The 15,796-nt window shown below is 26.6% G+C and overlaps 4 protein-coding genes across 10 annotated transcripts; 2 read left to right on the top strand and 2 right to left on the bottom strand.

The window, feature by feature from the left end:
- Positions 1-84: 84 nt before the first annotated feature.
- LOC127068883 (60S ribosomal protein L23) lies at positions 85-1,414 on the bottom strand. Its single transcript, XM_051005259.1, has 4 exons — positions 1,305-1,414; positions 990-1,073; positions 521-649; positions 85-353 (listed from the first exon to the last, which is right to left on the bottom strand). The coding sequence occupies exons 1-4, from the start codon at positions 1,315-1,317 to the stop codon at positions 157-159; spliced, it is 423 nt and encodes a 140-aa protein (XP_050861216.1). The 5' UTR covers positions 1,318-1,414; the 3' UTR covers positions 85-156.
- Positions 1,415-2,159: 745 nt separating this feature from the next.
- On the top strand, positions 2,160-3,189 carry LOC127072081 (uncharacterized). Its single transcript, XM_051012182.1, has 2 exons — positions 2,160-2,418; positions 2,502-3,189. Exons 1-2 carry the CDS (start codon positions 2,302-2,304, stop codon positions 2,949-2,951), a joined length of 567 nt encoding a protein of 188 aa, XP_050868139.1. The 5' UTR covers positions 2,160-2,301; the 3' UTR covers positions 2,952-3,189.
- Positions 3,190-3,591: 402 nt separating this feature from the next.
- Positions 3,592-9,049, top strand: LOC127072070 (metaxin-2-like). Of its 2 annotated transcripts, none has more exons than XM_051012159.1 (4): positions 3,592-3,800; positions 4,462-5,041; positions 5,678-5,815; positions 6,275-9,049. In XM_051012159.1, exons 1-4 carry the CDS (start codon positions 3,746-3,748, stop codon positions 6,306-6,308), a joined length of 807 nt encoding a protein of 268 aa, XP_050868116.1. In that variant the 5' UTR covers positions 3,592-3,745; the 3' UTR covers positions 6,309-9,049. The 2 variants fall into 2 exon arrangements, with proteins under 2 accessions (XP_050868116.1, XP_050868125.1); XM_051012168.1 differs by lacking the exon at positions 3,592-3,800 and adding an exon at positions 3,974-4,238.
- Positions 9,050-10,787: 1,738 nt separating this feature from the next.
- Positions 10,788-15,208, bottom strand: LOC127072051 (CTD small phosphatase-like protein 2). Of its 6 annotated transcripts, XM_051012117.1 has the most exons (10): positions 15,025-15,208; positions 14,841-14,958; positions 13,721-13,982; positions 13,341-13,575; positions 12,818-12,958; positions 12,462-12,705; positions 11,827-12,395; positions 11,394-11,750; positions 11,196-11,291; positions 10,788-11,106 (listed from the first exon to the last, which is right to left on the bottom strand). In XM_051012117.1, exons 4-10 carry the CDS (start codon positions 13,551-13,553, stop codon positions 11,041-11,043), a joined length of 1,686 nt encoding a protein of 561 aa, XP_050868074.1. In that variant the 5' UTR covers positions 13,554-13,575; positions 13,721-13,982; positions 14,841-14,958; positions 15,025-15,208; the 3' UTR covers positions 10,788-11,040. The 6 variants fall into 6 exon arrangements, with proteins under 6 accessions (XP_050868074.1, XP_050868064.1, XP_050868084.1 ...); XM_051012107.1 differs by lacking the exon at positions 13,721-13,982 and having other exon boundaries at positions 15,025-15,203; XM_051012127.1 differs by lacking the exons at positions 14,841-14,958; positions 15,025-15,208 and adding an exon at positions 14,143-14,427.
- Positions 15,209-15,796: the final 588 nt, after the last annotated feature.

The following is a 15,796-nucleotide window of genomic DNA, read 5'->3' as shown; positions in this document are numbered from 1 at the left end:
TTATCATTCGTATCTTTACATTCCAAATATATATATGCAGCTTTATAAAATTGTTACGTTTAATACAAAAGCATTGAAACGGTATTACATGAAACGATTTTTAGGACAAATTCCCAAATTTATTTTATTAAGGATAATAGATTTATACAGGATGTTTTACGCGATACTGCTAGCATTGGATGCAATTCTCGGCCATAAATCTGCACATTCTTTCGCAACAGGTCCCGTAATAGCCGATCCTTTCATTTCACCTTTATTATTCACAATAACTCCAGCGTTATCTTCAAAGTATATAAATACACCATCCTTCCTTCTAAATGGTTTCCGTTGACGTATGACTACTGCAGGCATAACTGTAATTACGTTCAGTAATTGTTAAAGTTTTTATCTACATAAATATTATTTACAATTTAAAATGTTGCCTGTGTTTGCATATATATATGTTATTAAATACAACTATAACAAAATATAAAATATTTATTAGAAACTATAAAATTTGTATGTATATCTGAAAGTTTACCCTTCTTCCTTAGTTCAGGTTTTCCTTTTTTCACAGTAGCAACAATCATATCTCCTGATCCAGCAGCTGGTAGACGATTCAATCTACCTTTGATTCCTTGAACTGCTATGACATAAAGATTTTTGGCACCTACAACAGATTTACAATAAAAGCTTTGCACTTGTAAATTTTATATTTATTTATTACAATTACTTAATTTTTAATATAAAATTTCAGACACATACAATATATTTAACATATACTTTTATCAATTGTGTGATCTTATACATTACAAAATAATAAATACGAAGATCTCCCTGCGAATATTTTTTCATGAATATTATCATATCTTTGTTTAAATTTGACAAGTTGTATTGGATATATAGCATAATAATAGAAATGATTCACCATGTGTTACAAACGATGAATACACACGACTAAGTTTTGAGGTTAAGATATATAACTTAAAAAATAATCATTTATAACATACCGGTATTGTCGGCACAATTGATGACAGCACCAACTGGCAAACCCAGTGATATCCTAAACTTAGCTCCAGCTGAACCACCACGTCCTTGAAGAATAAAAATCTCACATTAAATTCAGGTATTGATAAACAACTACACGACACTCGTTCCTTCCGCAAGATCGTTTTTCTTTAACGAAAATACAATTCACGCAAGAACTTCTTATATCACAAAATATTTCCATTAAATTGACACTCATCGTTTGTTTTTATTTCTACCGATGTGTACTTTTGGAATTGATTTCATTGGATTTTCATTCTTCTCACGAAGAAACTTACCTCTCTTCGACATCTTGGTTTGTTTGAAAGGAAAAGACAACGACTCTCACAGCGCAGTACGATTCGCGCAGTTCTCCCCACTTTGTATCCGGTTTATTCAGGAAATACATTTAATTGTGAAGTTCATTAATAATATGCTAAATTTTAAATACCAACATATCTTTTATATAAGTTAAGTTATATCAAATTAGATCTTATTATATAGAAAAACATTAGGATAATAAATATTAGTAGTAAAACAATTCAATCGTCGTTTACTGCTTAAAAAAAGCGGCAAAATTGAATATGACGTATTTTTTCTTCTATTGTATATGCAAAGATATTTTGATTAATATCAATTAAATCCTCTTTTACAAATAGTAAAATCATTTAATTTCTTACTATGAAAATATTTATACGTATATATATAAATTCTATGTATGTACATACACAAGTGAGATGAAAACTTTGTATACTTAGGTACATAAAATTTAAATCGAACATGATTTACGTTGTATATTAGCGTAAATTAGCATAATTTAAATCGTATTGCTTTCTCAATATCTAATACATTTAAAATATATAGTAAATATTTATAAAATAAAAATCTTTTACTTAACAGTTATAATTATGTATCAAGAAAGTAAAATTGTAATTTTATTATTTTCACATATATTTTGTTTTATATGAGTCATTTCATAAAAATGCATATAAAAATGGATTAATTATTTATTGTGTAGTATTAAAATATTAAAAAAGAAAAAAGTCATTAATTTAAAAACTGTTAATTAATTGATTACTTTTCTCGATCTTTCTGATAAAAATACAATATCATTAAGCGTCCATTATAGAAAAAAGATAATAAAAGAAAGTAGCGCTAGTGTATCTCTTATGAATGGACTTTGTATATCAGCTCATCTAGAACAAGTTGCACTTTTTCAAGGTCATTGAAACTTATTATAGAGAAAGCACAATTATATTAAATAATTGTATAAAATAATCAAGTTGTATATTCAAGATGAAGTGGATATTATTTAATAGTGCATTCCTAATATGTAATTGCTTCATTCTGTGTCAAGACATTGTATTTCCAAATGATGAGGAATTATCTCATGTGAGTGGAAATAAACCAATGGTATGTTATTATACAAAATACATTTTATGTACAAGAAATTTGTTATATTGTGATAAAAAATATTTATTTTTTTTTGTGTTAAGATAACAGAGCGTATTCCTGTGTCAATCCCGGATCATTGTCCAAACAATATGCTTGTTTATCCTGGTGATGGGAACAATGTTGCTTGGGTGTGCGATTGTAGACCAAGATTTTTGTACTTTCCTTTAAATGATTCATGTCATGAAGCTTATAGACAAGGACCTTGTCCTTCACAACATTATGTAGTTCTTCCTGAAGGAGAAGCAGTTCCACAATGTATTAAGAATCCATGTTTAGAAGATGGTTTGGTTAAATACAATAATACATGTTACCCTCTTAGAACAATTGGTGGTCCTTGTGCACCTGGTGTAATAGGTGTTAATGAAACTAATTTTCAATTGGAATGCATATCAACTGATATTGCACCTTTTATAATAATTAAAGCACCTACAAGAAGCTGTCCTCCAGGCAGTCGTAGAACTACACTTGGGTTCTGTAAGACACCAATATAAATTTCTTTTTATATGATCTATCGAATTCTAGATATGAAAGTACTGGAAAAATAGAATGGCATATTTTTTAATGAAAAGATAAAGAATATGTAATGAGTGGAAATGAATAATGAACATTATAATATACATTTATACATAATAAGCATATTGTATATATTTTATTAATTTTTTGTAAATTGAATATTGTAATATCTAAAAACACAATTTAATAAAAATATATTTCATACTAATAAAAAAAATTATATTTCTTTTTTTATTTTATTAAAACAGTTGAATAAGTTAAAAAAATTATTGGAATTTAGATACACAAATTGTATCAATCCTTCTTTCTTTAATTATTTTTTTAAATCGCTTTATTGTTAACGATAAAAAATTGATGAGATGACATACTTATAGTGAGTGATACAAATAATATCGATGATTATGTCTGTCGACATTGATTTAAAAAAAAAAGAAGAAAAAAACAAATATTTGACTAACATAGTATCTTCCGGTTTTTAAATTTGAATTTTTTGTATGACAAGACATATACCTGAAAATTTAAAAAATACAAATTATTTAGAAAAGGTTTATCTACATGATTTTTGCATATATATAATTTACAATACACTGTATATGAAAAAATATCAATAGAAGACAACAAAGAATTGTTATAAATTCGAATATTGCGATCGTACTTACTAATACACAAATATTTTTAAGGTCTATACTATTCAAGTTAAAAACGAAATATTAAGCACTAATTTATATTTAATGAGAGCCAAGCATACTTTTAATTTTAGGATAATATTTTGATGGCTACTTTCGTATGTACTGCAATTTGTCCTGAAAAAAATATCAACATTCATGGTTAGTAAATAAAAAGAAATACATAGATACATAAAAAAATCGCTATTTTGTTCTTCATATAATTTCTGTTAGTTAATTTAAAAATTATTTTAGAACATGATTGTTCTTAAATATTGATTAATTTTATTATCAAAATTCGTATTGAAAACTGATCTATTTAACTTATACTTGATATATTCCGTGTATATATTATCAAATGATATGATATTAAAACTTAATATTATTTAATTTGTGATTGTTAAAAGTTATTTATTTGAGTTATTTTTTCGATAAAGTATATTTTTCTATTTGATCACATAGATCTGTATGCCTTATGTGCTTCTGTTACTTGATTTCATAAGTAAATTAATATAAAGTATAATTCAAGTAAATTTATTATATTTTATTTCAATATGCCTGGTGAACTGACAGCAGATGTAATTACTTTAGAGCTTGGAGGTGATTTTTTCAAATTGTTCTCTAAAACTTTTATATTTATTATTTCGGTTAAATTATTAGAATCTAACCTCACTTTATGATACAAATAGCTTATGTTATATTTCATATAGTAAATTTATTTAAATAAATTTGCCTTTTTTTATAACTTTCGATTGAAACATTTTATCTATTGGTACTTTTTAATAATGTTTATTGCTAAAGTTTGCATATATTCTATTTACAGCTCAGGAACCATGGCCTCAGTTGATACAATTATATAGACCATTTGAAGTAGAGCAAATATTATTGCCAGACAATGCTAACTGTCTTGCTGTTCAAGCTTTTCTTAAAATGTGTAATTTGGAGTTTCAAATAAAGTCAAGAAGAGATGCTGAGTATATGTCTCCAAATGGTTCTTTACCTTTTATCAAATGTGGTGCATTTGTACTATCCGAGTTTGATAATATAGTGTCCTTTATTTCAAACAAAGGGACAAGTTTATCCAATCATTTAAAACCTGTAGATAAATCAGATATGAAAGCTTATATTTCCTTAGTCAACAATGTTTTTGTGAATGCAGAACTTTATATTTGTTGGGTCGATCAAACAACATTAGAAGAAGTAACTAAACAAAGACATGGCAGTGTTTATCCCTGGCCTCTTAATCATTACCTGAATTGGCAAAAAAGAAAGCAAGTTATAAAAAGACTTACTGTACTTGGTTGGTATAATAGAACTTTAGAAGAAGTCTCTAATGAAGTTGAAAATTGTTGTGTGATATTATCAGAAAGATTGAATGGGAGAAACTTCTTTTTTGGTGACAAGTAAGTAGTTTTAATATATATGTTAAAAATATAATCCAACTTTCATTTTTATACACACAAGTAAAATAACAAAAAAAAAAGTAACAAAATTATTATAATTTGTATCTAACTTGTAAGACCTACAGAACTTGATGCCTTGGTATATGGCCATATACATGCTCTTACCAACTTCCATTTCCTTCCATCCACACAAGGAATTAACACAATTATCCACATATTCCCTCGACTTATGGACCATGCTTATAAAATTAATAGTATCTACTTTAATCAGAAGTTAGACCAAAGCAAAGAAGATACACTTGAAGATGATTCTATTATAAGAGATTTTGAAGTAATAGAAAAACCATCAGAAAATTCTTTGTGGTATAATTCAGATTCTCCTGAATCTCTTCCACCATTATCAGAAGATTCATTCATACTATAAATATTGTCCATAGCTTTTCTTCCCAAATTATTAATTTTATTTGATACTGAAATAATGCATGGAAATTTGCATGTAAATATATGCATTTATTTTTAAAACCTAATGTGTCTATAAATTTTATTTATTAATTTTAATATTAATAATATTAATAATATTCTTAATTATTATTTTTACAATAATGTTATTTTAAAATTATTTAATTAATTATGTAGAAATCCAAATGAATTGGATGCCCTTGTTTTTGGACATATTTTTACGATTATTACAACACCTCTTCCGAACAACGTACTGGCGAATATTGTCAAGAATTTCCCAACACTTGTGAATCTCTGCAAACGCATCGAGAATAGGTATTTTCAGCGTTCGGATGATTAGATAAGGTTGCACTCGGACTTCAGGTACATTGAATTGAGTTATATTGATTACAGCACAATCAAGTTCCTATGTTATGCAACAGATACTACTAAAGATGAAAATATTAGTAGAAATATTTGCAGTATACAATAAATACGTCCATGTGTATATATATATATATGTATATATATATATATATATATTTCCATGTATGGACATTACATTTATTGTAAATTTATTACTACATCAATAATTACAAGAGAATTATCAGATGAATGAATAAAAATCAACATCAACATACTTGAAGTTCGAGTTAAAAGATAATATGATAGATCACATATTGTAATTGTTAACAAGATAACTAAATATAATTATTAATCACACAATATTTTAGTGTTGAATGCAAAATAATACTTAGAAAATAGATAGCTTATAACAAATATAACATTTTTCAGCATTTTTTCTCTACAAACATTAGCAGTCAAATAGATTAACAAAACGTTGGAAACAAGAGATAAGTGACACATCTAAGGAGATTTGTAATTATTGCAAGAATATATAAAACTTAAACAAGGTGTTTTTAACATTCAGCGAAAAATTTCTTTTGGGTATTATTAAAACATTGATTATAGTAATACTCTGTTCTCATGTTAAAAAGATGAAAGAGTTATTTTCCATGTACCTGTGCATAATATTCATGCTACTTGTACCAATAATAAGTGTATAAACATATATGCATCATATGTAGCGTTCATAATTTTGTTGATACCAATGAATGTAAACAGATGATAATAATGTTATGATACTAAATAGAAAATTTCTTTATTCTGGTATTTTCTAAGTTCTCTTTAAGATGTACATTTTTTTCAATTCATCTTTATGTAATCATTGATAAATTATAGATAATCCTTATTTAAAGTTGTATGTTATTGTGCTTGTTACTGTGTTTTTAGTTGAAATATAATGTGTTATTGTTAAATATGTTTTTAAATAACAGAACAGAGTAATATGATTATTTTTTAACAAAGATGAAATATTTCATCTTCTTCACATAACTTATTTTACAAATTAATTTTTATCTAGTCAACTTTACCTTAAATCATTTCACATTAGACTTATGTATATGGTAATATATAAATTACAATCATTATAAGACTCTACTATATGGTTTATTAATATATAAAGTAGTGCAGTCTTATAAATAATATAAAATTTATTACATCAAATTCTTTCATCTATTATTACAACTATTTGACTATTACTTCTCAAGTATTTAATAATTATGCAAGTACTTTGTAAATATATATAATATATTACTGATTTCTTTTTTCTTTAAAATTTAATAAAGATAAAAGAATTTGAGATAACATTATTAATAAATAATTATTCAATGAAACAATATAATTAATATCTTAGAATAATATTTATCTGCAAAGTTGAAATATTTGTATCTCATACTTGATTTTATTAATTTTTTATGAAGTTCTCATTTTGAAAATATTTTTTAAATAAACATTATGTATATTTAATATTTGTGTCACTTACCTGTATAGTAAACATGTATAATAATTAACATTTATTAATGATTAGATACATGTTTCTTGTGTCCAGCGCTTTTGTTATTCTTATATAGATAATTATGTTTTATTGAGCACAAATTATATATATATATATATATATATATATATATATATATATATATATATATTTTTATATATTCATATTTTCTCAAAGATATATGTATATATATACTAATATGTTAGAACCAGATATTGTGAAGAAAAAGTTATATTAAAATAACAATGGTATATAATGACATTTAATATAAAAATATAATAAAAATATCTATTTATAGTCAATGTTATATGTATTATTATTAATTTCTGGAATAATAATTGTATGATTGGTCTAGCACAATGAATAATATTGAAGCTATTTAGATTAGTCCACCATATTGTTTGTGTAATACGAATAATGTGTATTTTTATCTTGTTATATCACAAGATTTTTAAAATTTGTTCCATTCCTTTTTATGCAAATATTTATTTAACATATGTATTGTTATGACGTATTAACCTTTATTAATGTAAACTGTTCTTATCATGTATCTATATGAACGTATAAACAAAATGTTTTAAATGTTATTAAAAAAGAGATGTACTTAAAAAAATATGCATTTTTGAATCCTTCCACGAGAAGTCAGTTACACAAATACATATAAAACAATACTCGTTCATGTCGTGTAGATGCTTAGCGAGGAAAAAGTTTCGATTGTTTGACACGTATGCTAAGAGGCACTACTGCGCCTTCATATTTACAATGAAAATGGCTAAAAACAAAATTTACGCAAAAACTGAATTCTTTGAAATTCATATTCGATTTTGATGATTAAGAGATCGTTCGAAAGATAATAGATAAATACCTAAATTTATCTTTTTAGTATATTAAAAAACGATTCTTTTGCGTGAAAATTACATTTAAAAGTAATCTTTTTTTAAACATGTTTTATGTAAAAAAAATAATATTTTTTCCAAATTCGTTAAAGCTAATCTTGTATGTTTATTTGTTTTCATCCAAATGAGTGTTTGTTTATCAAAATTGAACTGAGTTGACCAAAAAATTTTTAGAAGAAATTCTTGTAAACATATAGGATAATAAACAATCCTAATACATACCATTCTTTATTCTCGATAAGGAATAAAATATATACATAAATAAGATATAGTATATTTAAAAAAATCAAGGTTCTGTAAAAATTAATTCATATATCATGAATATTTGAGTATGACATTTTCTAAAATTTTATTATGCATTAGCATTAAAGATTCTCACAATTATTTTCTAACATTACTGGTTGAATGTATTGTTTTACAGGTAGTTAATATTGGTATACATGTTTGTATAGAATAACTCAAAAAATATGCAACAATTGATAATGAAAGAATATACAAACTTTAATGTATATGAGATGTTAATACATGCATATGGTAAGCATATGTTATAATAACATGATTTAAAATTTATTGCAATTTAAAATTTGATGCCAACCATGTGCGTGTGGTTTTTTGTGGAAATCATAAAAATTTCCAAGATAATACAATTCTTGTTATAATGTTATGTATTATCTTAGTTAATTTTTTTTTGATACAGATTATAAATTACATATGATTTTATAAACCTGTATTTATCTATCATGTATAATTATATAATTATATTACACACACACATACATATAATTATATAATTACTAATATATTCTTATACATAATGTATTCAAACAATCTTCAGGCTATAATACTTTATTGTAACAATGTAATCAACGAAAGATTTTCATTTCATTAAGATATCAGGGCTGAGATCATATTTTTCACATAACTATGATGAGTATGTCATTTTTCTATATATTTATAAGCAAATCGTCTCCAAGTTTATATTTTTCTCATATTGAAATAACAATGATTTCCATAATGACTTAAGCTTAATAAAATACATTTATAGTAAAACTATTTCAAAATGTTCCCATAGAAGCTTTTACTAAATTTGTGAATATGAATTACTCTCATCTTTAAACAACTACTGCCAAATATTTTTAGTATAATTAACATTTTGTACTTAAGGTACACATATTTGATAGCTCATTATTCGTCTTTGAATATTGTACTCTATAATTTTTCCTCCACCTTTTTGCATATGTACTGCAAATTCATGTGCAACTACTTTAATTAGAAGTATATACTTATATATACTTATAAGTTTTAAATGCAAAGAAAAGAAGTATAATTGTATACTTGGAAGTCAGAAAAAGTTTGGAGATTTATTTGTGTATATTTATATGCTTCTAAACAAATGTTTTCATATTTACTATGAAAAGTATATATATATATATATATGTTAAAAATAAATGACACTATTTATTGTTGTAATGCTATTAATTCAAACAGGAATGAAGGAGAAAAGAGAAGTTGGCATATTATTAGAACAATAATAATAATATCCAAAACTAGTAAAATATAATATTGCTTATTTTGATTGTTGAAATTTATTTATACTATTTTTTTACTTCGAAAGAAAAAAGCATTTGATAACTACATATTCTCTTTTCCCCATGTTCATAAATATAATTTCGAATTTTCTCTGTATAATTAGTGCTCATTACTAACTTTGATAAATTATGTGATTTACTAGGATAACAAGTAATGAACAAAACAAATAGATGTAATAGTATTACATCATATTTTTCGTATATAGGGAAATATATTTTATAATGTAAAAATAATAAAAAGAAATGCATATTCTTTGAAAAATAAAATTCATATGTCCAGAAATTGGTTAAATTTTAATAAAATATATTATGTATAAAAACTATTCTTATGGAATATTATTACCGAGAGGAACTAATTTTTATAAATAATGCAAATATATAGGAAATTGGTAAATTATACAAAAAAATCAGATATCATTCCAGGAAAATATTATATAGATAAAGTGTTAAATATTATTTATGATAGACATATTTTTGTTAGACATATTCAAGTGATGAAATTAAAACAAAATATATGAAATAAAAACTTTAACTTTGTAAACTTGCATTACATAAGATTGTAATCAGTAATACTAATGTTGTTATGTAATATCACTGACTTATTAAGACACAGATTTGATATATAGAGAAATTAATTGTCGAAATTAATTGTCAAAATCAATTAATTTTTAATCTCGTGCAACATGAAATCTTCGAAGATATTCTTAAGTTTATGTTATATTTGTATTACTATATAACGGTAGACGATCGAAAGTGATTCCATTACGGAATTGGAAAGCATGAACTATCTCTTAAGGTTGCATGAAACTGTTGAATGTAATTCACTAATATTTGTTATATTTATGCATAAAGATAATTAGTGAAATATCAATAAATTTTTTGTAAAGTGTTCCTTCCATTAGAGAAACAATTATCCTTTAAACAACAAATAATGTTTTTAGACCTTTCAGGTCTATGAATTTAGTTCTACTCTTCAGGCACACTCTCTTAAGACATTGCATTGAGTATAATAACGATACACGTATAATGTGTTATACGTGTATAGAATAATCGTTTGCATTTTTCACCACGGATATACACATTGCACACACGCTTTCACGCACATCTGAAGACTGATAATAGGATTCTTTTTTTGATCCTATACTTCAGTCAGTACTAAATTTTAATATGGTACCTTAATTAATCTGGTGGTAAAAAACTGAACAATCGAAATTGTTCTCTAATGTGTGGTCTAACATCTCCACCCTATAAAAAAGATATAATTTTATTTTTTATAATTATTAAGTATCATAATACATTTATATTCATAATAATATAGATAAAATACAACGTACCCAATTAACTAAATTTTCTAAAAATGGTAATAATTTCATTAATTCGTTATCTGAACGGTCAGCAAACCAGCTTTCTATAGGGATGCCATTTTCTAACTGTACAAAAAAAAAAAAAAAAAAAAAAAAGAAAAAAAGAAAAAACACAAAAATTGAATTTATATGAATTTGAAGATAATGCTAGAAAAAAATAAAACCTACCTGATATCCGAATGCTTGTGGGCTATTATCAATGATCACAGTTTTAGATAAATCTCTTCCAAGTATAGACAAATCTTTAATATAATTTCCATTAACACATACACAATGTTCTCTGAATAAGCGATATTTAATTAATTTTCTTGTTGGATCCAAAAGATTCATTAATTTGTTTGCATAAACTCGTTTACTAGCGGTAAAGAGTATTACTTCATATAACGATGATACATGTTCTAAAAATTCACGAAAAAATGGTCGCGTTCTAACAAACACTGTGTATGTTATATCTTGAAAAACTACTGGAAATTGAAATGCTGCATCAGATAATTCTTGTAAACTACAATGTACGAGAGTTTCATCCTGTGATAAAAAAATTATTATTATTTTTATTATTACTATAAATCTGACAATCAGTTATCTCTAAGATAATACGTACCAAATCTAATACTAAACTAAATTCTGGACTACTTCGTGTTTTAAGAGGTAAAGCCGGACATCTGGCTCTCATTGCTGGAGTCAAAGGTGGTAAATGTTTGATAAAGACATATGGATCAAATGGCTCCCATTCCTCTTGTACTTGAGTAACCATATTTTCGACATCACAAGTTTCTACTATCTCTTCACTACCAACTTCCATATACTCGGCGTCATGATATTCACTATCAATATCTTCAGCATCATATTTCATATTAATATTACCATTTGTATCAGAAGGATGGTGGGCATCTATATCATATACACTTGTAGAAGTATTATATTTGGGAGTGGAATAATCCACAGTTCCTTCAAATTTGGATGAATCATTTTCAATGGTATACTGGCTTTTTGATATACTACTATTGTTCTCATTATTATTGATAAATGGATACTTTCCACTTCCAAAATATTTTTCAGATGAATATGTACTGCGAGTGCTATACATTGATGTTGAGTGCATTAAGCTATGATTTTCTTCAGATATTTCATTTGGTAAACAAAGCGCGGAGTAATGCAATGACAGAATATCTGCAATATAAATAATATTATTGAAAATTAAAAATAAGATATAATATAAATTTCTACTCATCATACCTGTATTTCTATTGCCTTCGTCATCAAGAAAACATGTAAGGTCTAAATGAGATCCTAGAGATGCTGGAGGCATTAGATCAGTCAATGATGATGTTCCTGCGGTTGAAAATTTAAATTCTTGTGATGGTGTTGGTGTACAAAACAAATCAGTATTCAAACTTGAAGAATAAAGTGATAAAATAGCTATATTCCAGTTTTCCTTGGATTCTTCTGAAATTTTAGATTCTACAGTTTCTTTTGATGGCTGTAAAAAAACATATAATATCATACTATCAATGAAGATAGTTGGAAAAAAAAAATAATATCACCTGAATTAGAAAGAAATCATAAAAAACGTCTTCCTCATTGTAACTTACAAGAATAATATCCTTTTGTGTAGTGCGATGTAGAGGAGTTGATGTAACCATGGATCGTTTTATACATTTTCTTCTACGAGGGCCCCTCTCACGTCTACTAGGCGAAGATTTGGCAAAATGTAAAACATTTTCTTTACAAGCCTACGAAGATAATAATCTTGTTTGAGAATACTGATTATTAGTCCGCGTATTAACCAAACGGCTTCAATTGTAGTTTTAAGTAATTTGTTTTTCTTTATTGTTTCAGCGAAAGAATGTTTTTAATTACTTAACATTCTTGTCTATCTGTCAGTCACTCATTAATCATTAACCATTAAGTGTTGGTTAGTTAGTAATTGTGAGTTAATAAATAGTGAAGAATAAATGACCTGCAAAGATCATTTATGATAAACACATGAAAATAACAATGTGTTTAAAATGGTAATGATAAACATTAAAAATTGATACTTTAATTTATAGATTGTGAAGTGACTACACATATGTTAAGCTAAATTAATATTTTATACAATAATTTCATACTTACCTCTTTTAAAAAATTTGGAGATCTATGTCTCCACCGAGTTAATCTGCTGCATTTACGTAATGTATTTATGCGGTGATTACTGCTAGAGATGAATGGTACCTTCCTTGCAGATGCTGCTTGCACTCTGCCAGTAGATGTCTTACTTCCTGACACACCGCTTATGTATAAACGGCCGCGCAGTCTTCTACTCACATGTTCACTTCTTAACCACATTTCAAAAGAAAAATTAAATGTCCTAAAATAAACAATACAATTTATTATATAGTATACTAGGAAAATAATTGGTAATAAAATCATTAATAATTATATTTCTTATGTTTTATATATTACAGTTATCAATAATTATGAAATATTAACTAAGTTCAAGCAGTTATCCTTACTCTGCTTTTTATAAATCTAATTCATGCACCAAATCAGCAAACAAGCTTTGACTAAAAATATTCATCTGGTTGCATGTACGATTACTGATTCAGGAGTATGCTATCTTTAGCAAACAGCTTTATACATCAGTAAAGAGAATGCCTCAAGCAAGAACATTCTGGATAATAGTTATGTTTTGTTAACCATCCATGAAGTTCTTCTTATGAATGTTAAATATACATTTTGATAACTTCTTTTAAAACTTGATAATACACTTGAGCACTGTACAAAATACAAAAAGTTCTTACTTACAAAAAATAATTATTCTAAATAGAAAATGTATGAATTACACATAATTTCCGATTAATTACTTCAATATTAAGATACGATGAAAATAGAAAGTAATTATATTTTCGTTCATTATTTTAATTAATCATCTTACTGTTTGTCAAAGTTTGTAGAAATTCGTCGAGCTGCCAGAGTCTAAAAGATATAAAATAATCACCGGTAGACCGGCCTTTAACGGAGGAACGCGGTTCGAGAAAGATTCGATGAATAAGGTGTTTTAATTTATCGAATGCAATTATTGACACTTTCTACTTTTCGTTTATTTGTATGTTCGTACTGATTAGAAATTGCGCGGGAAACGAGTTCGATTGTTCGAAAAAAGAAGCGTCCAAGATCTCTGGAATTTTGTCGCGCGTATGCACACACTTATACATATATATAATGTGTGTGTATACATACATACATTCAAATGTGTACGTTGACACAGAGTTAAAGTAAGTACATATTCAGGCGAAGGCATATATCGATTTATATGCGGTGTGATGCAAGGTTGCGTTCTGTCAGTTTTAGCAAGACAATCAATGCATTTTCGCACCTAGAAATTCCCGTTTGATAAACGAATCGAAAGAATATACGATAAAGGAGACATTTCTGTCGGTCATCGCCCCTAACGAACTCTTCTTGGCTACATACGAATCGATCGAAAGTTTGAAAGTGCAATACTGCGCCGCGGCAGCGGCGTCGGCGGTAGCGGCGGTACCCAAAACGACACTATCACCCAAAAATTTCCCGCGAAAATCTCTCGACCTTGGGGAGTTACACAAAACAGATTTCAAATGTACCACTGCTTACCATATCCTTTAATTCATCAGGACGCACACGTCAAACGTCGACGAATCAACGATGTATCCACCCTTGCGCGAGTCCCATTCAAAAGCTTCGTTCGTGTTCACTTTTCATCCCCTCGAAACTAAACAAACATGGCTACAGCATCGCTCGAAAATACTCATTGGTCAAATGTAGTACGCGCTTTTACCATTTATCGACACGTAACACAAAAATTTCACTGATTTATCTTCGATAATTATTTTCTTTTGAATAATTAAACTCTGATAATTATCATTTATATCGTTTTTCTTACGTCGAATTCGAAACTATGTTGTTCCGGTTAATAATGCGCCATCTGCCGGATACTTCACGCTGACGTTGTTCTAGAATGATGCGTAGTAGCGGCCATTTTCTTGAGATGTTTGCAAAAGATGATATATAATATATGATTATACTTTTCTTTAATATTCTACTATAGGTTGCTACTGTAATTAGCCATTTTTTATTACATTCAGATAAAATATTTGATAATTATTTACATTTTAATATTTCAATAAATATGATAACATATTTTTAATCTGCTAAGAAATATTTTTAAAAATTATATATTCAGAGGCATTTAATGAGTCAATATCGTTCTATTTCTATGTTTAATATTATGAGAATATTATCGCACATGCGCATTAACGTTTCTCAGATTATTAATTTAATTTCTTAATGACACATGTATATTTATGTACAAGTGTGGTTAAATATAAATATATGAGAGCTACATGATACATGATGAATAAATATCCTTACATAATTTTAGAGATTCGATTAAAATTGACACATGCATGAATTCATATTTTGGATGTTTTAAGTTATATAGATTGTGTTTACTTGAATATTTTGAAGACTGCTTTAATTTTCATTATATTTTGTGATGAAAATGCGCCTTTTTCTACCAAACTAAACGTAATTTCATCACGTGATCTTCC

This window comes from Vespula vulgaris, chromosome 1 (genome assembly GCF_905475345.1).
Source record: "Vespula vulgaris chromosome 1, iyVesVulg1.1, whole genome shotgun sequence".
NCBI lineage: Eukaryota > Metazoa > Arthropoda > Insecta > Hymenoptera > Vespidae > Vespula > Vespula vulgaris.
The sequence above is the reverse complement of the archived record's forward strand: the minus strand, read 5'-3'. Positions and strand labels throughout refer to the sequence as shown.

Bases quoted from the DNA above. Each gene is read 5' to 3' on its own strand.
- LOC127068883 (XM_051005259.1), bottom strand. The intron at 650-989 runs GTATGTTATAAA...AATCTGTTGTAG, and splicing joins CAATTGTGCCGACAATACCG to GTGCCAAAAATCTTTATGTC. The intron at 354-520 runs GTAAACTTTCAG...ACGTAATTACAG, and splicing joins ACCTGAACTAAGGAAGAAGG to TTATGCCTGCAGTAGTCATA.
- LOC127072081 (XM_051012182.1), top strand. From the start codon at position 2,302: ATGAAGTGGATATTATTTAATAGTGCATTCCTAATATGTAATTGCTTC. The intron at 2,419-2,501 runs GTATGTTATTAT...TTTTGTGTTAAG, and splicing joins TGAGTGGAAATAAACCAATG to ATAACAGAGCGTATTCCTGT.
- LOC127072070 (XM_051012159.1), top strand. From the start codon at position 3,746: ATGGCTACTTTCGTATGTACTGCAATTTGTCCTGAAAAAAATATCAAC. The intron at 5,042-5,677 runs GTAAGTAGTTTT...TTAATTATGTAG, and splicing joins AACTTCTTTTTTGGTGACAA to AAATCCAAATGAATTGGATG. The intron at 5,816-6,274 runs GTATTTTCAGCG...AACATTTTTCAG, and splicing joins TGCAAACGCATCGAGAATAG to CATTTTTTCTCTACAAACAT.
- LOC127072051 (XM_051012097.1), bottom strand. The intron at 11,751-11,826 runs GTACGTATTATC...TTTTTATCACAG, and splicing joins TTAGTTTAGTATTAGATTTG to GATGAAACTCTCGTACATTG. The intron at 11,107-11,195 runs GTACGTTGTATT...TCTTTTTTATAG, and splicing joins TAGAAAATTTAGTTAATTGG to GGTGGAGATGTTAGACCACA.